General features: G+C 37.3%; 1 protein-coding gene and 1 non-coding gene across 5 annotated transcripts in view; both read right to left on the minus strand.

The window, feature by feature from the left end:
- Positions 1-26,799, minus strand: part of SPICE1 (spindle and centriole associated protein 1) — a 159,725-nt gene that overhangs the window by 28,763 nt on the left and 104,163 nt on the right. For 3 of the 4 annotated variants that reach the window (XR_009519243.1, XM_069540632.1, XM_060010645.1), the window contains 8 exons: positions 24,968-25,015; positions 20,776-20,919; positions 16,350-16,452; positions 15,422-15,528; positions 12,075-12,190; positions 3,198-3,340; positions 2,849-2,986; positions 2,231-2,496 (listed from right to left, as the gene is read on the minus strand). Coding sequence is in view for 3 of the 4 variants with exons in the window: in XM_069540632.1 (XP_069396733.1) it covers positions 2,231-2,496; positions 2,849-2,986; positions 3,198-3,340; positions 12,075-12,190; positions 15,422-15,528; positions 16,350-16,452; positions 20,776-20,919; positions 24,968-25,015 (1,065 nt within the window). In the remaining variant the exon portion in view is untranslated. The remainder of the gene's footprint in view (positions 1-2,230; positions 2,497-2,848; positions 2,987-3,197; positions 3,341-12,074; positions 12,191-15,421; positions 15,529-16,349; positions 16,453-20,775; positions 20,920-24,967; positions 25,016-26,799) is intronic. The other variant, XM_060010647.1, reaches the window with a different exon arrangement.
- LOC132425203 (U6 spliceosomal RNA) lies at positions 9,327-9,433 on the minus strand. Its single transcript, XR_009519395.1, has one exon. It is a non-coding gene; the product is annotated as a U6 spliceosomal RNA (small nuclear RNA).

The raw sequence follows: 26,799 nt of genomic DNA on the forward strand, positions 1-26,799 counted from the left end.
ATAAATCGCAGCACTATCTTTTTGGATCCACCTCCTAGAGTAATGAAAATAAAAACAAACAAATGGGATCTAATTAAACTTAAAAGCTTTTGCACAGCAAAGAAAACAACAAGCAAAACAAAAAGACAACCCTCTGAATGGGAGAAACTATTTGCAAATGATGTGACCAACAGGGGATTTATCTCCAAAATATATTATATAAACAGCTCATGCAGGTCAATATCAAAAAAACAAACAACCCAATCAGAAAATGGGCAGAAGACCTAAATAGACATTTCTCCAAAGAAGACATACAGATGGCCAAAAAGCACAAGATGCTCAACATCACTAATTATTAGAGAAGTGTAAATCAAAACTATAATGAGGTTATCACCTCACACTTATCAGAACGGCCATCCTCAAAAAGTCTACAACCAATAAATACTGTAAAGGGTGTGGAGAAAAGTGAACCCTCCTACACTGTTGGTGGGAATGTAAATTGGTATGGCCACTACAGAGAACAGTATGGAGGTTCTTTAAAAAACTAAAAACAGAGCCACCAGATGATCCAGCAAGCCCATTCCTGGGCATATATCTGGAGAAAACCATACTTCGAAAAGAAACACACAACCCAATGTTCACTGTAGCACTATTTACAATAGGCAGGACATGGAAGCAACCTAAATGTTCATCAACAGATGAATGGATAAAGAAGATGTGGTATATATATACAATGGATTATTATTCAGCCATAAAAAAAGAATGAAATAATGTCCTTTGCAGCAACATGGATGGACCTAGAGATTATCATACTAAGTGAAGTAAGTCAGACAAAGATAAATATCATATAATAGCACTTATAGTGGAATCTAAAAAAAATGATACAAATGAACTTATTTACAAAACAGAAACAGACTAGCAGACTTAGAAAACAAACTATGGTTACCAAAGGGAAAAGGTTGGTGGAGGGGGGTGGGGGGGCTAGGGATAAATTAGGAGGTTGGGGTTAACATACACACACTACTATATATAAAATAGATAACCAACAAGACCTACTGTATAGCACATGAACTTATTTATAAAACAGAAACAGACTAGCAGACTTAGAAAACAAACTATGGTTACCAAAGGGGCAAGGTTGGCAGCGGGGGCTAGGGATAAATTAGGAGGTTGGGATTAACATATACACACTACTATATATAAAATAGATAATCAACAAGGACCTACTGTTTAGCACAGGGAACTCTACTCAACACTCTGTAATAAACTATATGGGAAAAGACTCTGAAAAAGAATAGACATATGTATATGTATAACTAAATCACTTTTCTGTACACTTGAAACTAACATAACATTGTAAATCAAATATACTCCAACATAAAATTAAAAAATATAAAACAGAAGTAAACATTTTAATTAATTAATTTTTTAAAAAGAAAATTTAGGAAGACATCTCCAGAGAAATTGATACATGTAAATTAGGTTGGTGAATCAACTTTTTTTAAATGATAAAATTTCCTTAAACAGTTTTTGGTCATATTTGCTTAACAAATTTAAATATATAAAAAATAAATAACAGTTTAAATAGGCTTTTTAAAAAGGTATAATACATAACCATTTCTAATCCCACAGCATTCTGAGGACTGATTATTATTCACAAATGAATTAAAGATACAATTCTTTAAAGATGTAAAAACAAATAAATAAAAGATACAATTCTTGCTTGTCTTATAAATTACTTTTACAACAATAAAATGTCTCCCATTTCAAACACTGAAGCAAAGCCCAAGTTACCAGTGATACAAATAATATGAAGAATTTTCCTAATCTGTGTCTACAGATTACAGGCATACCACTCTCCAAACTGAACTGAAGTGGGAATAGCAAGCAGAGAAAAGCAGTAGAATGAGGACATGTTTAGTAGTTCTCATTAACCTGTAACTGCCAAACAGTAATATTAAGTATTAGCACAAGATACAATGTTATTTATAGCAGATTTACCTAATTATATTGTACTAAAGCTCATATTAAAATCAACATCACTTATCTGATGTTATCTGTATAAGGATGTAGAGGAAAATTAAGAGGATAAACCTTTACTACAGCTCATCTAAAGCTGAGGTATTTTAAACAAAGCTATTCAAATTTGACTATACTTTATTTGGAGATTGCAATAATTCAAGTGTAGAGGGAAAAAACCTACCCATTTCTGCCATTAGTCTGGCAGAAGAGAAGACTCTAATAACCTCACCTCTTTAAGGTACCGAACCAGGCGACAGAGGGAGCTCACGAGCGACAGGGTGAAGCCGGTGAGACCCTGACTGTTCTGGAGCCCCCGGACCTCGCGTCCTGTCCACCGCTCATATTCTTCCATTTCATGTTCCACTTCATGTATCATGTGTTTGAGGACATCTAGGCTGGGGTTACTGCTATTCGGTAAGTCTGTGGAGGCTGTGCTGGCTGATAACACGCTATTCTTCTGTTTTGAAGGAGCACGCAAATCTGGTTTTCTTTTCACTGATAATGACAGAAGTCATTCTATGTTAAGATTGGGAAAAACTACAGTAGAAAAACGTTTGACTGTTGTTCACAATTTATAAAAGGTTTTTTATCGAAGTTATCATCATTTTCTCATAAAGAATCTATACTGTTTGAACCAGATTTACACTATCTATAATGAATGGATGAGAACCATCCTTCTAGAGTTACATGGAATAAAAGGAGGCATTGCCTGGCTACCATTCAACAAACTCTTACTTAGTAGGATCCAACTGGATGAGTTTAAGGGAAAAGACATGCACTAATAAACTAAGATAGCTGTGTCAAGTTACATGTTTAATAACCCACTTTGTCAATTAAGAGACTGAACCTTTATTTAGCAGCTGTTTTTGCTTCCTTGAGTTCAGCACTTGTCTCACTACATAGCTTGAGTCTAGAGTCTCAGTAGATTCTTCCAGTTGAAGCCTCGTATGGATTCTCTTAACAGCATTGGTAGCATTCAGAGCAGCTAAAAGGGAGAATTTTTCCAAAAGTATCTCAAGTGAACAACAACAAAAAAACTTTAAGCATGTCAATCGACAGGTCAATGAGTATTTACTCAACCAGGCTAAGACAGTCAAAACTCAAGTAATGTTCCTTTAAAAAATTACTGTGCTTAAGAAAGAACATAATAAAGTAAGCTACTACTCTGGGAGAACTAATACAGTCAGGAACCAAACCTTTTTGTTCTCCTGATGGAGAAGCAGATGATGGAGTTCCTGAAGAGGTTGTTATTTGTGATTGTGTTGCTGCTTTCTGCTGAATATCAGTCCATAGTTTATTAATTAACTCGGAATTATCTTCCGTTATTTTGTGGAGAAACCTATAAATTATGGGACAACAAGCTATATTAGAATTAATAAGTACTATCATTTAACTTGTTCAACTGTTTACATGTTTGATTTGAAGAAACTTTTAATAATTCATAATCAAAGAGAAATATGTTTTGCTTTAACTTACAAGATAAAAATCTAAAATGCCAGTCATCTCGGTGTTAGAAGGAATCATTCCATCTCCCTCCCAGCTTCCTAGCTATGCTGGCTCCTAAACCAGGAGCGATTTGCCCTTTCTGAAGTTTTGTGCTATAGGTTATGTCCTCCTCTCTCTTTCTCTAGAGAAAGTACATGGTTTCTATGAAGGAGCTTGTCCTCAGAGCACAGTCTCTGCTCATCACTGAAGTAAAGTGACTGGAGCAGACTCTGCCCCTGTGTTTCAGGGAGGCGGGGAGAGGGAATGAGAAGAAGAGCTACAGTGTAGGGGGTGAGAGAGATAAGCCTTTTGCTGTAATCAGCTTTATCACTGATAAAGCTGATTTTTCAATCTTCAGTTGTCTGATTTCTTTGTCTATTCCCCAACTAGAGTAATATTTAAAAGAGGTAGAGGGTCTAAAAGTGGAAACAACCCAAATGTCCACCAGCTGATGAATGGATAAGTAAAATGTGCTCTATCCACACAAAAGAATATTATTCAGCCATAAAAAGAATGAAGTGCTAACATGTTACAATATGGATAAATCTTGAAAACATGTGACAGACCCCAGACACAAAATATCACATACTGCATGATTCTATACAGAGGAAATGTCCAAACAGGCAAATCTACAGAGATTTAAAACAAAAACAAAAAAACCCAGATTCATCTAGCAAATTAGATTGGACTGAAAGGTTTGGGAGAAAACAGGATCTGACCATTTAAGAGTATAGGGCTTCTTTGAGGGTAATGAAAATGTTCTGAAATTGACTGTAGGTTGAACAATTCAATGAATATACTAAAAATCTGAAGATCTTTGAATATTATGCTTTAAATGGGTAGAGTGTATGGTATGTGAACTATAAATCAATAAAACTGTTATGGGAAAACAACAACAATGAGAGAGGAAAGGGGAAATCTTATTTAGTGGCTCTACAAACCTCAACCTAGAGGAGTTGCTTTAAAGCAACCTGTGGACAGCACATTGAACACTAGTTGCTATTAAGTTTAGTTAACAAAAGGCTGTAATGTGGTCCATTCACATTATGGCTAGTTATCAAATCATCAGAAAGACTCCTCTGTAAGACAGTGTTAGTTAGGTCTAAGTCCAACCTTCAGAATAAGTCCTAAGAAAAGTGTCATAATGAGATTTCTGTACAAGTTGGGAAAATCCAAACCAGTTTGAACTCCCATTACCACCTCTAATGTTTATACTTTTAAGAATTAGGTTATATCAAATAACAACAACAAAGTAAGACAATACTATCTATGGTAGGCTTAAGAATGGCCCTCCAAAAGATACTCATAACCTAATTCCTGGAACTTGTGAATGTTACCTTATCTGACTAAAAAGGGACTTTGCAGATGGATTAAGTTAAGGGTCTTGAAATAGGAAGATGATCCTGGACTACCCAAGTGGGCCCTGAATGCAATAATATGCATCCTTAAGAGAGAAGCAGAGGGAGGTTTTGACACACACAAGTGGAGAAGGTGATGTGAAGGTGAAGGCAGAGGCTGGAGTGATGTGGACACAAGCCAAAAACACACCACCAACCAGCAGAAGCTGGAAAAGGCAAGGCGTGGATTATAACTTAGAGTATCCAGAGGGCATGTGGCAATACCAACACCTTCATTTCAGTCTAGTGAAACTGATTAAGGATTTCTGGCCTCTAGAACTGTGAGAGAATAAATTTCTGTTGCTTGAATAATAAACGTAATTCTGTACAAGGTTAGTTATATTTAGGTTCTGAAAGAAAAAGTACTTAAAAGACAATACATATTTCCAGGTATTCCTAACAAATGGTGACCAGCTAAATTTGAATTACTCTACACATCCTACAAAAAACTATCCAGTGAAACAAGAAAAGCAAATAAAACAGCATATAACCCATACCTTCTATATTATTGGAAGACAGAGAATACTACTAACTTCAAACTACCTGTAGGTAGAAAAATAAGCGTCAAATTCCAGCAAAGATATTTCTTGAGCTCCTGTAAGAAGCCTTTGCAAAGAATGGGGGCAGTTCAAAATAACTGCACAGAGAAAAGGAAAGCTGAGAGCCTAATGGTGACAAAAATCACCTCTAGAAAGAAAAAGTCCACTCTAAGTATGTAAATACTTAAAAAAAAAAAAAAAAAAAAAAAACCTGGGCAATCATAACGCCACCAAGAAGTTTGTAGAACCCAAGGTGGTAGTCTTGGGAAGGCATCACTTCTTAAGGAGAAGAGAGTGAACATGAAGGGAGTGGTACCCTTTGGAGGCTGAGTGCTAAAGGAGAAAAGATGCAAAAGTCCTTCAAGGCAAAAGAGAACCATGATATTGGAGAACAAGCCAACTTTAACCCACCAATGCTTTTTTTTTTTTAAAAAGGCTCTAAATAAGCTGTGCTTCATCATAATTGACAGAAGAATCACCTAAAACTCCCAAACCTCTCCACAAAATGTACAGTATAACAAAGGCAGTATATCAAAACAGAAAACTGAAATTGAAATATTTCAGCTAATTAAAATTCCTGCCCCCAACATGCAAAAAAAAGAAGAAAACTGGGCTTCCCTGGTGGCGCAGTGGTTGAGAGTCCGCCTGCCAAGGCAGGGGACACGGGTTCGTGCCCTGGTCTGGGAAGATCCCACATGCCGCGGAGCGGCTGGGCCCATGAGCCATGGCTGCTGAGCCTGCGCGTCTGGAGCCTGCGCTCCGCAACGGGAAAGGCCACAACAGTGAGAGGCCCACGTACAGCAAAATAAAAAACACTCAAGAAAACAGGATTTGAAAGATGTTTCCTTAGCATTAAAAAAAAAAAAAGGGCTTCCCTGGTGGTGCAGTGGTTGAGAGTCCGCCTGCCGATGCAGGGGACACAGGTTCGTGCCCCGGTCCGGGAAGATCCCACATGCCGTGCAGCGGCTGGGCCCGTGAGCCATGGCCGCTGAGCCTGCGCATCCGGAGTCTGTGCTCCTCAACGGGAGAGGCCACAACAGTGAGAGGCCCGCGTACCGCAAAAAAAAAAAAAAAAAAAAGACATATAGATGGCCAATAGGCACATGAGAAGAAGCTCATCATCATTAATTATTAGAGAAATGCAAATCAAAACTACAATGAGGTACCACCTCACACCAGTCAGAATAGCCATCGTCAAAATTACACAAATAATATATGCTGGAAAGGGTGTGGATAAAAGGGACCCTCTTACATTTTTGGTAGGAATGGAGATTGGTGCAGCCACTATGGAAAACAGTGTGGAGATTCCTTAAAAAACTAAAAATAGAATTACCATATGATCCAGCAATCCCACTCTTGGGCAAATATCTGGACAAAACTATAATTTGAAGAGATACATGCACCTCTATGTTCACAGCAGCACTATTTACAATAGCCAAGATATGGAAGCAACCTAAAGGTCCATCGACAGATGAATGGATAAAGAAGATGGGGCATGACACATACACACACACACACACACACACACACACACATAAGAATACTACTCAGCCATAGAAAAGAATGAATGCCATTTGGAGCAACATGGATGGACCTAGATATTATCATGCTAAGTAAAACAAGTCAAACTGAAAAAGACAAATATCATATGATATGTGGAATCTAAAATATGACATAAATGAACTTTCATGAAACAGAAACAGACTCATAGTTGCCAAACAGGAGGGAAGGGAAGGGAACGATGGACTGGGAGTTTGGGATTAGCAGATACAAACTATTATATACAGAATGGATAAACAACAAGGTCCCACTGTATTTTTTATATATATATATATATATATATATATATATAAAATATCCTGTAATAAACCATAATGGAAAAGAATGTGAAAAAGAACACATATGTGTATAACTGAATCACTTTGCTGTACAGCAGAAACTAACACAACACTGTAAATCAACTATACTTCAATAAAATAAATAAATTTTTAAAAAAGAGAGAAGTGGGCTTCCCTGGTGGTGCAGTGGTTGAGAGTCTGCCTGCTGATGCAGGGGACACGGGTTTGTGCCCCGGTCCAGGAAGATCCCACATGCCGCGGAGCGGCTATGCCCGTGAGCCATGGCCACTGAGCCTGCACGTCCAGAGCCTGTGCTCCGCAACGGGAGAGGCCACAACAGTGAGAGGCCCGTGTACCGCGCAAAAAAAAAAAAAGAGAGAGAGAGAGAAGCCACTTTTGGCCTAAGCCATTTTGTGATCTAAGCCTGACCACAATTCTTGCCCTTGAACCAGTCTCGGTAGTTAATGATCTTAAGGGAAGTAAGGGAATTCAGTAACAAAGAAAACACAGTCAAGAAACAAAAGTTCAGCAATAAAATGAGTGCTAATTGCTCCTCAAGGGATATACATAACAATCTGATACAGTTTGTGAGCTCTGCAGGAACTAAGGCCCCCACCTAGGTGGAAGATGGAATGATGATGTTGACCCTCCTGACTTCAATCAACTAAAGCTTGGACTCTGCCAACATTTGTCCCAATTCTATGCTGAATTCTCCTCTGCTCAAGCCTCTTCATGAATATGCATGTACTCTTAGCTTAAAACTTCCCCAATTTTACTGTTTGGGGAGACACTGCTTTGGGAAATATCCCCCGAGTTCATCTTACTTGCTGCAAGTAATAATAAATCCTTCCTTCTCTCAAAAAATAAATTAATAAATAATAAAATAAAATAGTAACCAACAACAAAAATACTCAGGAATAATTTTAACAAGAAATGAGGAAACCTATATGAAAAAAAACATTAAAATACTCCTCAAAAACAAAAAGGTAGACATTAACAAATTGAAAAACATCCTTTGTTCTTGGATAGTAAAACCCAGCATAATAAAGATGTCAGGTCTCTCTAGTTAATTTATTAATATAACAAAAATATCAATAAACTTTTTTATGATGCTAAATAAGTTGACACTAAATTCATACAGAAGAATAAACATGTAACCATCATTATGAAAACTCTGAACTGGAAAAGGCTAGGAGGGAAGTCTATTAAAACAATATAAACTCTAATTAAAACAGTGTGGTGGGCTTCCCTGGTGGTGCAGTGGTTGAGAGTCCGCCTGCCGATGCAGGGGACACGGGTTCGTGCCCCGGTACAGGAAGATCCCACATGCCGCGGAGCAGCTGGGTCCATGAGCCATGGCCGCTGAGCCTGCGTGTCTGGAGCCTGTGCTCCGCAACGGGAGAGGCCACGACAGTAAGAGGCCTGTGTACCGCAAAAAAAAACAAAAAAACAAACAGTGTGGTATTGGAGCATGACTACAGAAACAAGGCCAGTGGACTAGAAAATTCAGAAGTAGATCCAGGTACACACGGTAATTAATGTATGCAGGCAGAATCTCAGATCAGTGGGGCAGTAATAAATGGTGCTGGGGCAATTGGTTACCAATTTAGGAAAAGATAAGAAGCAGAGCCATACCTCATACCACATACCAAAATAAACTTCCAATGGATCAGAGAACTAAATAAAAAATAAAACCACAGAAGTATCAGAAGAAACATGAGTGAATTCCTCTAAAATCAGTTTTAGGAAAGAATTTCAGAGTATGATTCAAGATCCACATGTAAAAGCAATGAATGATAAATTCAAACTATATATATATTCTTTTTTGTTGTTGTTGTTGTTTTGTTTTTGTTTTTTTTTGCGGTACGCGGGCCTCTCACTGTTGTGGCCTCTCCCGTTGAGGAGCACAGGCTCTGGAAGCGCAGGCTCAGCGGCCATGGCTCACGGGCCCAGCTGCTCCACGGCATGTGGGATCTTCCTGGACCGGGGCACGAACCTGTGTCCCCTGCATCAGCAGGCGGACTCTCAACCACTGCACCACCAGGGAAGCCCTATATTCTTTTTTTTTAAACATGGAATGCATCACAAATTTGTGTGTCACCCTTGCAAAGGGGCCATGCTTATTTTCTCTGTATTGTTCCAATTTTAGCATATGTGCTGCCAAAGCGAGCACTATATATATATTCTTAACTCTTTTACTTGTTAAAGAAATTCAAAAGACAACGAATTGGGAGAAAATATAACATATTACACAGGTAAAAGACTAATATCCTTAATATGTAAAGAATGCTTACAAATTAATAAAAAAAGGATCAAAAACCTAAAAGCAAAATGGGCAAAAGACATGAATAGACAATTCACTGTAATGTCCCTTAAATATATGACAAAATTATCAATTTCACTTAGAAAGGCAAAGTAAAACTACGCTGAGATAACATTTCTCACCTATGAAATCAGCAGAGAAGTCTGACAACACACTCTGGTGCAGACACTCTTGTAAGTTGCCAGTAGGAGTGCAAAATACTACAACCCTCATAAAGCAGAATTCAGTAATTTTAGAACAAAATTACATAGCATTTACCTTTTAATCCCAAAATCCCACTTCTAGTAATTTACTCTAAATACACACCTTCAACCATACAAAAATACATATGCATAAGTTATTCACTGCAGCATTTTTTAATTGAAAAATATTGGAAACAACTTAAATACTTGTGTGTGTGTGTATATATATATATATACACACATATAGCATTGCAAAAACTGGATAAAGATGTGCAAAAGAATGAAATTGGACCCCTACCTTACACCACTCACAAAAATTAACTCAAAATGGATTAAAGACTTAAACATTAGACCTGAAATGGTAAAAATCCTAGAAGAAAACATAGGGGAAGCTCATTGACATTGATCTTGGCAACAGTTTTTTGGATCTGACACCAAAAGCACAAGCAAAAAAAAATAACTAGAACTACATGAAACCAAAAAGCTTCTGCACAGCAAAAGAAACAATCAACAGAATGAAGAGGCAATCTATGGAATGGGAGAAAATATTTGCAAATCATATATTTAATTAGGGGTTAATATCCAAAATACATAAAGAACTCATACAACTTAATAGCAAAAAACCCAAACAATCCAATAAAAAAAATGGGCAGAGGAACTGAACAGACATTTTTCCAAAGATGACGTACAAATAGCCAACAAGTACACACACGAAAAGGTGCCTGACATCACTAATCATAAGGGAAATGAAAATCAAAGCCACAATAAAAGCAAAACCAAACAAAAAATAAAACAAAAGTAAAAAAACAAAGAAAACAAAAAACAAGAGAACCAAACAAAAGAACCCAAAATAACAAACAATAAAAACAAAACAAAAACAGAAAGCAAACTAAAAAAAGCAAACATAAAACAAACACATAAAAATGATTAAAAAAACAAACCCACAATAAGGTATCTCTTCACATCTATAATAAGAATGGCTATCATCAAAAAGTCAAGAGATAACAAGTGTTAATGAGAATGTGGAGAAAAGGGAACCCTTGTGCACTGTTGGTGGCATTGTTAATTGGTACAGCCATTATGGAAAACAGTGTGGAAGTTCCTCAAAAAATTAAAAATATAACTACCATATGATCCAGGATTTCCACTTCAGGGTATATATCAAAAGGAAATGAAAACAGGATCTCAGAGAGATATCTGCACTCCCATGTTAACTGCAGCACTATTCACAATAACCAAGATATGGAAACAACCTAAGTATATGTCAACACATGAATGGGTGAAGAAGATGTGATTGAGATACATAGATATGTATCATATTCCACTGTATACATATACAGTGAGATATTATTTAGCCATGAGAAAGAAGGAAATCATGCCATTTGTGACAACATGGATGAACCTGGAAGATATTACATTGAGAAATACAAGTGAGACAAAGAAAGACAAATACTGTATGATATCACTTATACGTGGAATCTAAAAAAGCTGAGGGGACTTCCCTGGTGGCGCAGTGGTTAAGAATCCGCCTGCCAATGCAGGGGGACACGGGTTTGAGCCCTGGTCCAGAAAGATCCCACATGCCGCAGAGCAACTAAGCCCATGCGCCACAACTACTGAGCCTGCACTCTAGAGCCTGTGAGCCACAACTACTGAGCCCACGTGCCGCAACTACTGAGGCTGCGTGCTGCAACTACTGAAGCCCACAAGCCTAGAGCCCGTGCTCTGCAACGAGAAGCCACCACAATGAGAAGCCTGTGCACCACAACAAACAGCAGCCCCCACTCACTGCAACTAGAAAAAGCCCATGCAGCAACGAAGACCCAATGAAGCCTAAATAAATAAATAAATAAAACAATTTTCAAAAAACTAAAAACTAAAAAATATATAATAAAAAAGTTAAACTCATAGAAACAGAGTGGTGGTTACCAGGGGCTGGGAGGTGGAGCAAATGGGAAGATGGTAAAAGGGTACAAATTTCCAGTTATAAGATGAACAGCTTCTTGTGATTATAGCTAATAATATTTTATTTTATACTTGCAAGTTGCTAAGTGAGAAGATCTTAAATGTTTTCACCACAAAAAAGAAATGGTAATTATATGATGTGACAGAGGTATTAACCATCCATCACTTAATGCTATGATGGTAACCATTTTGCAGTATATAAGTATATCAAATCAACATGTTGTATGCCTTATAAACTTATACAACATTATATGTCAATTATATCTCAATAAAGTAGGGGTGGGGGAAGAAATGGCCTTTGAAAAAAGGGAAGCATCTTAGATACTTATGCCATCTATACTTACGTGTCCGCATTTGTGTTTGACTGAGAGCTTAGAGAGTTACCCAACTCATTCTCACTTTCTTCTGACTGGCTGTTAACAGTTCCTTCTCGTTGGTCATCATCTACTTCATTAAGAGCCTTTATCAACACAACAATAAAATAATAACACAGGTTGGTTATATACACACTCATCCTTTCTTTTTGTCGTAACAGAAGAGAGATCCCTCCTTCTAAGGCTAATCCCTCCACATGTGGTCTAGAACCCAAACCCTCTTACCTCTTTCTAGTCCATCAATTGCCACTTCTCTCTCCTGCATCTTCAACTTCTCCTTACTGGCTTCAGCTCATCCACATTTAAATCTAAGTCTTTGCCATCTTATCCGTATCCTATACTCACCTCGAGCTACCATCTACTCTTTCTGTGCAACAAACTTCTTGAAAAAGCTGCCCGCCACTTCTCATTCACCATTTATGCCCTGCAACTTTGCTTCTGCCCTGCCACCCCATTTAAGCTGTTCTCTACATGGTCAACATCAACACACCTGTTCCCAAATCAAATGGATATTTCTGTCTTTGCCTTCCCTTACTTCTGACTCATTAGACATCAATGACCACTCATTTCTTTCCCTCAAAATCTTCTTTTGAGGAAGATAAACTTTTCTCTTCCACTTCCATGATACCACATTTTCTTGGTTTTTCTTCTTTTGGCCATTCCTTCCCAATCTCCTTTATTGGTTCTTTTCCTACCCTTCCCTTTTTCTGATGTCACTCAAGGTTCTCCCTTTGCACCTTTTCTCCTCTCATCTGACTCATTTTCTGTATGATTATATCTAATTCCAAGGTGCAATTACGAGCCAAATGCTGTTAATTTCCAAATTTCTAGCTTCACTCAGATCTCTCTTGAGCCCTCAACATTTATATCCAACTGCCTAAAAGATACCCCTAGGAGAACATCCTACACACATATACTCAACATGTCTAAAATTCATCATTTTCCTAAGCCTCTACTATCATTCTTCCAGAAACCTTGTCCCTGTCATGTTACCAAGACCATAAACAGCATCACTATCCACTCAGGTTCTCAAGCCAGCAAACTGGAAATTATCCTTCTTCCTCATCCATCACATCCAATCAATCACCCAATCCTGTCAATTCTATCCCTTCTTCATCTTTCAAATCTATCCCTCTTCCCCACTACCTTCTTCCCTACTGCCACTGCTTTGGGTCAGTCCTCACCACTTCTCGCTAAGATTCCAATGTGAGTCTTCTAACCAGATCCTCTCACCAGTCTTGTCCCTCCCTCCCCAATCCATCTTCCACGTTACTGTCAATTTTGCCATGACTGTGCTCTTCTTAAAATCCTTTAGTGGCTCTACTCTTGCTTTCTGGTTCCTTAGCCCTTCATAACCCAGCTCCTTCTTGTCTCTCTTACCTTGCCTCTTGCCACTTCCCAACCTTCATCATAGAGACCATGATCATTTGAAAGCTAACTTTTTTTTTTTTTTCCTTTGCGGTACTCGGGCCTCTCACTGTTGTGGCCTCTCCCGTTGCAGAGCACAGGTTCCGGACGCGCAGGCTCAACGGCCATGGCTCACGGGCCTAGCCACTCCACAGTACGTGGGATCTTACCGGACCGGGGCACGAACCCGTGTCCCCCGCATCGGCAGGGGGACTCTCAACCACTGCGCCACCAGGGAAGCCCAGAAAGCTAACTTTTTAATAAGTGCCAAAACATACATGGCTTTTGGCTAGGCATATGGCTAATGGACTTTGGCTATTAAAAATGTGTGTAACATTCTACTTAATTGCCTTTATAAGTAGAAAACGGTATATTTATATGATTCTGGACCTTGTAATTCCCTAGGATCATCCATCTAATTGATGATTCTCCTTTTTTTCATAAAAGATACAAATAACTTAGGAAATTGCATTAAACAGGTACTGAGACCTAGTCATTCTTAAAAAGTTGACTTATTTTAGTATTAAATTCTTCATGGGCTTTTAAAAAATGTTTCCTATCTCAAAATTCTAAACATTTTGATTAATTAAGAGTTCCAATTAGATTAAGATACAGCTAATGAATGTTTTACTATTATACTTTTCCCATGTAACTAGTCAATAAATTCAAAGTTTCTTGGGTAGCTGCTTTTTAAACATACTAATACATTAGAACTAATTCACTGACTTTCAGATATCTAAAATATTCTTTTGGGGCTTCCCTGGTGGCGCAGTGGTTAAGAATCCACCTGCCAATGCAGGGGACAGGGGTTCGATCCCTGGTCCAGGAAGATCCCACATGCCGCAGAGCAACTAAGCCCGTGAGCCACACCTACTGAGCCTGTGTTCTAGAGCACCAGTGCCACAACTACTGAAGCCCGCGTGCTCTAGGGCCCATGCTCCGCAACAAGAGAAGCCACTGCAATGAGCAGCTCCCAACAAAGAGTAGCCCCCACTCACCGCAACTAGAGAAAGCCCACGTGCAGCAACAAAGACCCAAAGCAGCCAAAAATAAATAAATAATATAAATAAATTTATTTTTAAAAAAAGAAGGGACAAAGATTTAATGAAGAACTAATATCTGGTATTATGCTCAACACTTTACATAACCTATCTGAGCTGATCCTCACAACAACCATAGCAGGTATATTCTATTCCCATTTAACAAAAAACTCTCTGAGCCAACTCAGATACCTTGAGAAATCAACTCAACATCGAACAACTACTAAGTAACAGAATATGAACATAGATTCACCTGACTCCAAAGTGGGATGTGGAAAGACTCTCTTGCTGTTTCCATATTTGTAGATGGTGCACAGTCTTTTTTTTTAGTATTTAATTTTATTTACTTATTTTTTACATAGCAGGTTCTTATTAGTTATCTATTTTATACATATTAGTGTATACTATACATGTCAATCCCAATCTCCCAATTCATATCACCACCACCACCCCCCCAACTTCCCCACTTGGTGTCCATACGTTTGTTCTCTACATCTCTGGGTGACACAGTCTTATGGAGCCAGACAGCCTAGATTTGAATGCCATCTCTCATGCTAACTAGCTCTGTGATCTTGGACAACTTACTTAATTTTCTGAGCCTCAGTTTTTCCATCTGCTAAATGGGGATAATAGTAACTACCTCCTAGGTAAGCACTCAATAAATGTTAGCTATTATTATCTAGTCCTATCTTGTTTAGTACAAGCATTACTCACAGAAAGTGCACTATGCTTGAGTAAGAACAATTCTAGCAACCACAACTTGGTATTTAGATAGTATAAAGCTTTTGAAATGTTTACCACTATGCCTATCTACATCAACTTAAACTGAATTTCAGCATGAGCATTATGGTTGTGAGCAAAGCACATTACCTGAGGCTCAATAACAGATTCACTAAGGATGGCCGGGGTGACAGGGTCTTGATTTACCACAATGGGACCTTGAGAGGAATCAGGAGCCATTGTTACATTCGGAAACCCTGCAGAAGGAAAATAAGTCATGATGACTTTGTTTCATTTAATTAAATTGACTTCACACATAGTATACACTGCCATAGGTCTGAATTATCGTATGAAAATCTTAAATAGTAATAATAGCAACTTGCACTTAAACAGTGCTTACTATATGCCAGGCATTGTTCTAAATGCTTTTACATATATTAAATTGTTTCACCCTCACAAAATCCTATGAGGTTATTAGTATCATTATTTTACATATGGGTAAACTGAAACTCAGAGACGTGAAGCAACAGGCACAGAGTCACGCTAGCGAGCGGCCAAGCCAGGATTCAAACCTTAAACTAAAAACTAATGATCTGTTTTTAGGGATTAAGATAAACAACAGATTATATACACATTAAAATGAATAATGTTGTGCATCTCACAAGAGGCAAAGTTCCTTTTAGAGAGACACTGAAGTTGCTTTAGTTTTCAAATTAAGCTTCACTCAAATTACATACAAAGCAGATACTTTAATTATACAGTAATTTAATATTAATAAGCTGAAAATGAAATCATACCTTAAGTTATGAAATCTTATACATTTCACAAAATGTTTTAGTAAATAATAACAATTTACCTTTCCTTAACTTGAGTAATTTGTAATAGTTAATATTCTTAGTGAAAAGCAAATAAACTGTAATAAATCTATGTCTAACAACTCTTGTATGCTATCCACCCTAGAACACATGTGATAGAAATAATATGATGCCTGAGAAAAGATTTTAAATTCTTTCAAACAGCCAGGTGTGGGCTTTGATGAATAAGATAAAGAAACTTTTGTTTGATGTGACTACTTTACCTGTGCGCCTACGAGGAAAATCAACAAACAGATCTTTTGCTGTAGCCATCAAATGATCAGATTTTTCCAATACATCCTGCATCTGGTATTGGTCATTAAGAATCTAGACACATGTTAGTGATAAATATTATTATTCAGAATAAATATATATACTTAATAAATCACAAAGGAAAAGTCCATACAAAGGCAGGAGCTTAAAAAGCATCTCAAATCCTTCAGCGGCAATATCATTAAGTACCAGTAGATGGAGCTATTATAATAATTAGTGGATTTCAAATGCTTGGCTTTGATCCAAAGAAATACATTATTAAATTATGACCCAGTCCACACACAAATGTAGACAAACACCAAAATAAAAGCTTTGCTTAAACTTACTCTTTGATAACCACTCTGATATTTTCTTTTTAGTTTCTATTCTATTTTTTCAAATGATGGTTGCAATCCACTAACTTGATTTTACAATCCATTAAAAAGTTGTGATCCACAGTTTGAAAAACACTGATTAAACATGAATCTTTAAGCCATAAACTCAGATGTGTGGCTCTTTGGTGTTTCAGCCACTAAAGTGATTTCATAATCCACTAATGGGTCATGACCCACAACTTAAAAAACACGACGTGAGACACGACTTTGGGGGCGTTAAACAAAAAAGTGATGCTTCTGCATTTATAAACAAGCTCGATTTTTATTCTGGAAAAATGAGAACTCAAAAAATACCAATACGGCGGTGTCTCTGATTATACACTTTCAACTTAGGAATTTTCCCAGTTACAAGCAAGGATGCACGGGCTAGAGTGAAACCAAGTCAACACCTACCACCACCAGATCGCATTCTTAGGCTGAAAGGAGTCTCAAAATTGGAAATTTTCCAGTTTCCAACACTGACTCAAATCAAAACACCTGGTAACAAATGCTCTTACCAGAATTTCTCTAGACCATGGAAACAAGCATACAATGTGACCTCAGTTACTGTTTTAGGACATGAAGAAAAATAACAAGAGTCACATTCTGACTTTTTCGCCCTTCTTCCCCCGCTAAAGCCAAGCAGGTTGGCTGCCTCTGTTAGTGAGAATAAAGTCCTGAATCTGTTCTCTCCACAAAGAGTTAGTTTTGGAATGGCACAGGACAAAGAGCACATTTGGAGTCAGAAGACTGGCATCCTAGGCCCTGTCAAGAGATACAAAAGTGTATACTAAATCTGTATACAATTCTAGAGATATTTGAGAATGTTGTTACAACTTAAATTTTCATCCCTGGTTAGCCATCTTGTAGCACATGCCATTAGAGTTTAGGAGAGAAAGTAAATGGAGCACTATAATCTACCATTTATACTAGAAAAATTATACAAAATATATTTCCTAGCAGCAGTTTTGTTTACTATTTTTAAAAAAGGTACTGACTTCCTATCAAAATGAAGAGATATAAATTGAAAGAAGCAGATTGTGGAGGAATAATTTTATCATATCAAGACCTGATACTAATTATAATGAGGTCTCCAGAAAACCCACTGCCCTGCAGCCCTCTCCCTTCTAGTCCCTGCCCAGGCTCCTTGGGGCAGACAGCTTGAGTGGCCAGAGGTCAGAGCATTGGCTTTCTGTTGCTCTTTCTGGATTTCTTTATCACTCCTCTATGATAAAACTCATCCTCATGATAGGCAAATCAATCTCTGCAGGCCCATCTGTATATATTAATTCCCCAGATGGGTTTGCAGAGCACAAAACCAAACTTAATCCAAGAATACATCTTGGATTTTCAAAAGATCAGTCAAGGTCCCTTCAAAAACATTATTAGAAACTTCTCATGCTAGCAGTTTTGCTCTCTGGTAATGAAAACCAGACAGAATTGGGAAAGTACAAAGAGACTAGGTTAGTTAATATACTTTTAAAATTTACAAAATCTTTATCAAAGCCACCCTCTCTCTGATTTGGATTTGGACTCTTATTTGGTTGATTCCCATGGCATGAGTGGATCATACAGCAAATGAAATCTAAGACTATGCTGGTCAAAGAGCTTTTTTCTTAATTTACGTTAATCTAGGAGCCCAGCTTCTGGGGGACGGGTCCTGGTAGCTCTAACACATAATGATAAAACCTAGGTGGATATGCCCAAGGAGGACTCTTCCTTTGGTCCCCTCACTTACCTTATCACAGACATTACAAATATAGCAACACTGAAATAATAGATGTATGAATCCTTTGACTCAGCAATTCCACTTTTAAGAATTTATCCTACACATATATTTATACATGTACTCAAAAACATATTCAAGGATATTCATTACATCATTTATAGTGACAGGCAGGAAATAATCTGTCGGTGGCAGACACTGCTACTTATCCACCAATAGCCTTTCTTTCTGTTTTCTCTTTAACAGCAGAACTCCCAAGTTAGCCAAGTACATAGCTAATTTCCCAACCACCCTTGCAGGTGACAGTGGTCACTTGATGAAGTTCTGGACAATGGGAGAGAAGCCAGAGCTTCTGGGTGATACGTAAAGGGAGTAACGTGCATCCTCTTCCCCACTTCATGCTGCCTGGGAAACATCTGAAGGAAGCTGGAACAGCCACTGCAAACTCAGACATGGAAGCCCTGTAATAAAGGACCAGAGATCCCCCTACCACTACCATGTATATCTGAGCTGTTCCATAAAAGTGAAATAGATTTCTATTTTGTTTAAACCAGTATATTCTGGGGTCTTCTTTTTTTCCAGGTGCTTATACCATGCTCTGATACACATCCCAAATGTCCACTAATAAAGCACTAGATAAATAAATTGTGGTATATCCATATACTACCTGGCCATTAAAAAAGAAGAGGTAGATTTCTAAATACTGACATAGCAAAACCTCCAAAATATGTTGTTAAAGGGAAATGCCTAAATCCCACTAATAGCAGAGGTTCTCAACCCTAGCAAAATATTAAAAATTACATAGCAACTGTCTTAAAAATACCTAAGTGGGGCTGCATCTCAGATCCACTGAATTAGAATACCTGAGTATAAATATGTCTGAGTCCAGATACTGTTCTTTTTTCAAATGGGAATTTTTTTTTTTTTTTTTTTTGCGGTACACGGGCCTCTCACTGCTGTGGCCCCTCCCGTTGAGGAGCACAGGCTCCGGATGTGCAGGCTCAGCGGCCATGGCTCACGGGCCCAGCCGCTCCACGGCATGTGGGATCTTCCCAGACCGGGACACGAACCCGTGTCCCCTGCATCGGCAGGCGGACTCTCAACCACTGCGCCACCAGGGAAACCCAAATGGGAATTTTTTAAATGGAAATTAGAATCAGTCAGAGTTGATAAACACTACGCTAGGGCATGAAGAAGCCGCATTACAGAAAGAAGGCAGAGAAATTTCACTCACCCTCTCTTACCACTCTTCTTCAATCCCTAATTCTACCACATCTACAAGGTATAAGGGATTCAGGACATGAGCAGGGGCCACTAGGGAGGGGAAACTAAAGCCCAGAGTCACCTCAAAGGGGCTGCCTTTTTCCCTGGCCAGATCTGTGTTCTTAGGCCTTTCATGGAGAATTACCATGTAACATTTAAATGTAGGTGACTTGCCTAAGATCACCAAAAGATACGTACCTCTAAAGAACCATTCTCTCAATCCACTGTTCTTTTTACAAGCTCATGTAAACATTTATTTGGGAGATATACTTCTTCCTCATGATATATAAAGTTATGACTTTCATATTTCACTAAGAAGCCTAACAAATTCCTCAAAAGACAGAATGCGACTTAAAGCTGCAGCAGGTCACCCAGACAGCCAAGTGCCATAAGCTCCAACACTGAACAAGAAGAAAACAGGCATTTCTTTTACAATGACTTCAGCCCAAATAAAAGAAGGGTTTTGCTGCAGTTTCTTCTTATTTTCCATAATATGTATTCCTACCCACTCTGATTACTTATTCAAACACCCTACATCTGACAAAAGATTAAGCCAAAGACAAGTGCCTTACTAATTTGTTGGACTAGCACACATTTTTTTTTTTTGCAAAGTAATCTAACAGCATCGCTGTTGAACTGAGAAAAATAATTATAGCAGCTTTATATATATATATGACACTAATTATGTGCCAAGGACTGTCCTAATCACTTTAGTAATATTTTATCACTGAAATCTCCTAACAGTACAATCAGGCAAATACTGTTACTCCAGTTTAAAGATAAGAAAATTCAGGCTGAGAAGTTAACAATTTAAGGTCACCTGGCTAGTAAGCTGAAGAGCGGGAATTCAAATCACAAAACTAGACTATAATCGTCACTCTGCTCCTTTTTCCAAAGTCCACCTGTAGATCATTGCGTAAGGACACGATAATGATTAGAGTCTGTCCAATGTGAATCAAATACGCGGAAAAAGAGAGACACCTATTTACCTCTTCTTTTCTTTCTAAGTCTACAGATGATGCAGTTTAGCATTACCTCCTTCAGGATAGACAATCTCCTTTTCTCAAGATTAGAAATTTCTGGTTTCTGCTTCTTCCATTTTCTCTTCAAAGCTTTTTCTTGGAGCTCCCAGTGTACTAATGCTCTATTCTTCGATTTGTGTATTTCATGACGACGGATCTATATGGAAGAAAAAATATATAAAAGAATGTTTCAGGAACAAAGAACTTGCCTATTCAGATGGTAGGACAACCTAACCTAGTTCATTTTTTAAATTTTTTCTAGTCCAGTATATGTATATATATATTTTATATATATATATATATATACACATATATATATTCACAAAATTTTCACCATCTCCTAAATTTTCAAAAATGATTTTTTTTTTCAAAAATGATTTTTTGAAAAAGAAGTATCTAAAACTAGTAGACCTAGGGAGTCCCCTGGTGGCCTAATGGGTAGGATTCTGGGCTTTCACTGCTGTGGCCTGGGTTTAATCCCTGGTCGGGTACTGAGATGCCACAAGTCATGTGATATGGCCAAAAAATAAGTAAATAAAACAAACTAGTAGACCTAGCTAAAACACAAAATGAAAGAATATTAATTTCTACTTCTTTTGTACAAGACTATCCAATAAAGTAGTGTTTTGCAAACTGCATCTTGGGACTCACTTAATGGGTGGTAAAATAAATTAGTGGATCAAAACCAACATTTTTAAAAAATAAAATAGAATATAGAATAGAAAATATTAAGAACACATTGCACATAATAAAAGTTAAGAATTCGTTTGTTGGGGCTTCCCTGGTGGCGCAGTGGTTGAAAATCTGCCTGCCAATGCAGGGGACACGGGTTCGAGCCCTGGTCTGGGAAGATCCCACATGCCGCGGAGCAACTGGGCCCGTGAGCCACAATTACTGAGCCTGCGTGTCTGGAGCCTGTGCTCCGCAACAAGAGAGGCTGTGATAGTAAGAGGCCCGTGCACCGCGATGAAGAGTGACCCCCGCTTGCCACAGCTAGAGAAAGCCCTCACACAGAAACAAAGACCCAACACAGCCATAAATAAATAAATTAAAAAAAAAAAAAAGAATTCTTTTGTTAAATTTTTCAGTTACATATGTGTGTACATGTACAATTATAAACACACACACACACACACACACAGACTGAGTATGACATAAAAGGCACAAAATCCACTGAGTTATCTCTGGCAAAGGCACACCCTTTCCATGATATTCACATCACCACCAAGAGCTCACAATGCAGTGTTTTTATAGCCCTGCAATGGCTGCATGTGGAAGTGGGTCCATGGAGATGCAGGACTCCAAGGAAGTGGAATTCCAGAAGCAGAAGCAGAGATATGAGCCACAGCTTAAGAGTTAGAAGGGAGGAGTTCACTAAGGTGGCTAAGGAACAAAAGCAGATATTGGCTTTACAAGCACTCTAGTATTCAGAACTATGAATATGAACAAACCTGTATGTCATCTGATAAAATGTACTACTGAGTTTGCACCACGTAAATATGAAATCAGTCCATTAAGAGACTAACAACCAAATATTATGTAAGCATTCTGATTCACAAAGAACAAATGAAGATGACATTTTTGAGACAATCGGGGAAATCTGAATATGGATTGGGATTAGGTAATACCAAAATATTAGTGTTACTTTTGTCAGGCATGATAATGGTATTGTGGTTATATATGAAAATATCTATTTTTTTTAACACAAACTGAATATGTAGACACAAAATGACATGTCCTCTGGGCTTTGCTTTAAAATGCTCCAGTGAAGAAGCAAAGGGTAAGATAAATGAAACAAGTATGGCAAAATTTTCATAACTATTATATCTAGGTGAACAGTATATGGGAGTTCTTTATACTTTTGTCGCTATTTTCACATGAATTTGAAATTTTTCATAATAAAAAAATTTTAAGTCATCTGGGCATCATTATTATCCTCAACAAACATTTAATGAGTACCTACTAAGATTAAGATTCCTAGGCCCACAAAGACATTAAGATACGGCCTCTATCTCTCAAAAACATTAATAATCTGCCCAGAGATTGGACATATGCATATAAAGATAAATGACATGCATTAGATGGCATATACTCAATGCCTTATGTAGGTAGTAAGTACAACAGTTCAGAGAAGAAAGCAACTGTTAGGCAGCTTCAAAGAGTAGGACTTCAAACTTACTACAATAATCAAGAGAGTATGGTACTAGCATAACGATAGACATACAGATCAGTGGAATAGAAATGAGAGTCCAAAATAAACCCTTATCTTTACAGACAATTGATTTTCAACAAGGGTGCCAAGATAATTCAATGTGAAAAGAACAGTCTTTTTAATAAATGGTGCTTAGACAATTGGATATCCACTTGCAAAAGAATGAAGCTGGACTCCTACCTCACACCATACACAAAAATTAATTCAAAACGGATGAAAGGCCTAAACATGAGAGCCAAAACTTTAAAACTCCTAGACAAAAACATAGAAGTAAATATTTGTGAACCTTGGGTAGACAATGGTTTCTTAGATATGACACTAAAGCTACAAGTGACAAAAGAAAACAATTAGATAAATTGGACTTCATCAAAATTTAAAACTTTTACGTTTCAAAGGATACTATCAATAAAGCTAAAACACAACCAACAGAATGGAAGAAAATATTTGCAAATCATATATCTGATAAGAAACATATCCAGAATATATAAAGAACTCCTACTACTCAACAATAAAAACACAAATAATCCAATTTTATTTTTATTTTATTTTACTTTTTGTGTCCCTCTCTTCATCAAGCCCAGTTCATAGTTGTCACATATTTCCTATGGAAATTTTCAAATAACTAACAGACTTGAAGAGACATTCCTCCAAAGAAGATACTACAAATGGCCAATAAATATATGAAAGGATACTCAATGTCATTAGTCATTAGGGAAATGCAAATCAAAACTACAATGAGATTCCACTTTATACCCCCTAGGGAACTAAAACCACAAAGATGACAATGACAAATGCTGACAAGGGATGTGGAAAAATTGGAACCCTCATACATGCTGGTAAGAATGTAAATGGTGCAGCCACTTTAGAAAACAGTTTGGCAGTTCCTCAGAAAGTTAAATATAGAGATATCATATGACTCAGCAATTCTACTTCCAGGTATACGCCCAAGAGACTAAGAGCGTATGTTCACACAAAAACTTGTACATGAATATTCATAGCAGCATTATCTATAACAGTCAAAAAGTAGAAACAACCCAAATGTCCAACAACTGATAAATGGATAAATAAAACGTGGTATATCCGTAAACAAAATAGTATTTGGCAATAATAAGGAATGAAGTACCGATAGTACAACATGGATGAACCTTGAAAACATTACGCTAAAAGAAAGAAGCCAGATATAAAAGAATACATATTATATTGCATTTATATGAAATGTCCAGAATAGGCAAATCCATAGAGACATAAAACAGATTAGTTGTTGCCAGGGATTGGAGGGGTGGGGCATAGAGAGTGACTGTTAATGGATAAAGGGTTACTTTTGGGGGAGTGATGAAAATGTTATAAAATTAGGAAGTGATGATGGTTGCATAACTCTGTGGATATACTAAAAAGCAATGAATTGTACAATTTAAAAGGGTGGATTTTATGTTATGTGATTTATATCTTAATAAAGCTGTTTAAAAAAACAAACAAACCTGTAATAAAAGCTTTTTTTTTTAAAGTAAAACTTGAACTAGGATAAGGGAGCAAAGTAAGATTTGTAGAGGAGGAGAAGAAGGTAGGGAAACTGTTCCAAGTAAAGAGGATAGCATGAACTGGGGCTCAAATATGGAAATGTACATGGCATGTTCAAGAAATAAATTATAATGTATGTTTTTGTATAGGGAAGTAATGGTAAATAATGCTAGTGATATCTACAGATAGGAAAAGACGATAAATGTGTACAGGAAAATACTGGACTAGAGAGATTTGAACTGTAAACCAAACCTATCTAATGAAATTATAATGCATGCTAACTGATATGCCTAAGTAAAATAAGGAAGCCCAGGACATACACTTTTTGATTTTATATAGACATAAGCAAGATTAAAAATAACTGAACAACTTCTAAGAAGTGCCTCTGGTTTCTATTCTGTAGGTTAGAAGTATCAAGTATCAAATATCAAATAAGATGATGAACAAACGACTTAACTTTCAATAGTAAACTTACCAGATCTTCAGGAGTTGCCCGATGAACTGTTAGATCAGTTACAGTGTTCTGCAAAAGAAAAAAAGGATGAACTTTCTTTAAAAAGCAAAAGGTTTCTTACAAAATATTAGTGTATGCTGAATTTTAATGGCTGAAAATGGATTCAAAATCCTGAGACCAAAAAGTCTTTCCTTGAGAATTAAATTCTCAATTTAAATATTAACATGGATTACTTTTAGGTGTCTTGTAGAAAATAACTGACTATTTTTAAGTGTCTCACAGAAATTAAGCACTAAATTCACCAAGCAAGCATACATTATATTAAAATAATGAAAACAACCGGGTAGTACATAATTCAAAAAGTAGAGGTTCAATTTGTGCCCATGCCAACACCTTAAGCATAGAACCTATCATAACGAGAGACAAATTTTGAGGGTATTGTCTTATTTCATAAAATGTGAAAACAGTCACTCAAGTAAAAAGGCACTAAACCAAATGGCAGGGCTTCCACATTGCACAACTCAGGTGGTTCCGTTGATATCACAGGCCATGTAAATAGTGCCCCTTGGAATTGTGCAGTGCACAGCCTGCACAGCTCTGAGTAGCAGCCCTGCAATTTGGTCCTTTCCAAAATGACTTCAGCCATTTGTGTTATACAGATTTGGTAAGGCAGGGAAAAAAGCAATGTAGACTTTTAATTCTAAGAGAAATATACAGAACTGAGCCTAGTGAAATAGCTTCTGATGTATTCAAAGACTTAACCTTTGGGCCATAGTTTGTATTTAGCTCAAGTCTTTTATATACTAAAACTGTTATTCCTTCCATATTGATTTAGAAAAGTACAAGATACAACAGTAAGATCATGAGAATTGTTTTTTTTTGTTTTTTGGGGGGTTTTTCTGGCCATGCCACGTGGCTTATGGGATCTTAGTTTCCCGACCAGGGATTGAACCTGGGCCTTCAGTAGTGAAAGTGCCAAGTCCTAACCACTGGACCATGAGGAAACTCCCGAGAATTGTTTATAATAATCATAATAAAAATTTAGGCATATAAGTGATATGCTTGGAATTAGCTTTCATGGGAGAAAATATAATTTCATTTATACTACTATTGCTTAAAACTACAGGTGACTCTTGAACAACATGGGTTTGAACACGGGTCTACTTATGTGTCGATATTTTTCAATACATACTACAGTGTGACACAATCCACAGTTGGCTGAATCCATGGACGCAAAACCACAGATACAGAGGGCCAACTGTAAAGTTATACGTGGATTTTCGACTGTGCAGAGGGTCGGTGCCCCTAACCCCCATGTTGTTCAAGGGTCAACTGTATTTTCTTCTGAAATTGCCTTTAAATCTAATTTACAAGCCATTTCAGAAAATGCCTCAATATTTTCATCAAAACAGTATTATTCAGTTGATCTCTCCTTCCTCATTTACCATTCACACCAAATGAGCTATAACTACTTTCAAGTTCCATCTACCTTCAGAAAACAAAGTTTTGTCCACCACTGGAGATAATATAAAGTAAATGAGGAAGGTTCTGAATGCAATTTCAAATAATGGTTTTCAACTATGTTTTGAGCAACAGCAGCATAGCAAAATAAATATGGAACTTCCCAAAGTAACCACTCTGAAGGGGACAACTTATGTTATCATTTTTTCATGATAACATAATGTTAACATTATGATAACATAAATGTTAAGGTGTATTTTTTCACCTTTTAATCAGTATCATTACCTTAGAGTCATATCCTTATACTACTTTATAGCCAATCACATGGCAACAAAGCAATCTAAACATAGAGAAATCCCCCTGCCCCACTTTCTAAGGCTGTCAGTTTGCCC

The sequence above is a fragment of the Delphinus delphis genome, chromosome 4 (genome assembly GCF_949987515.2).
Source record: "Delphinus delphis chromosome 4, mDelDel1.2, whole genome shotgun sequence".
Taxonomy (NCBI): Eukaryota; Metazoa; Chordata; class Mammalia; order Artiodactyla; family Delphinidae; genus Delphinus; species Delphinus delphis.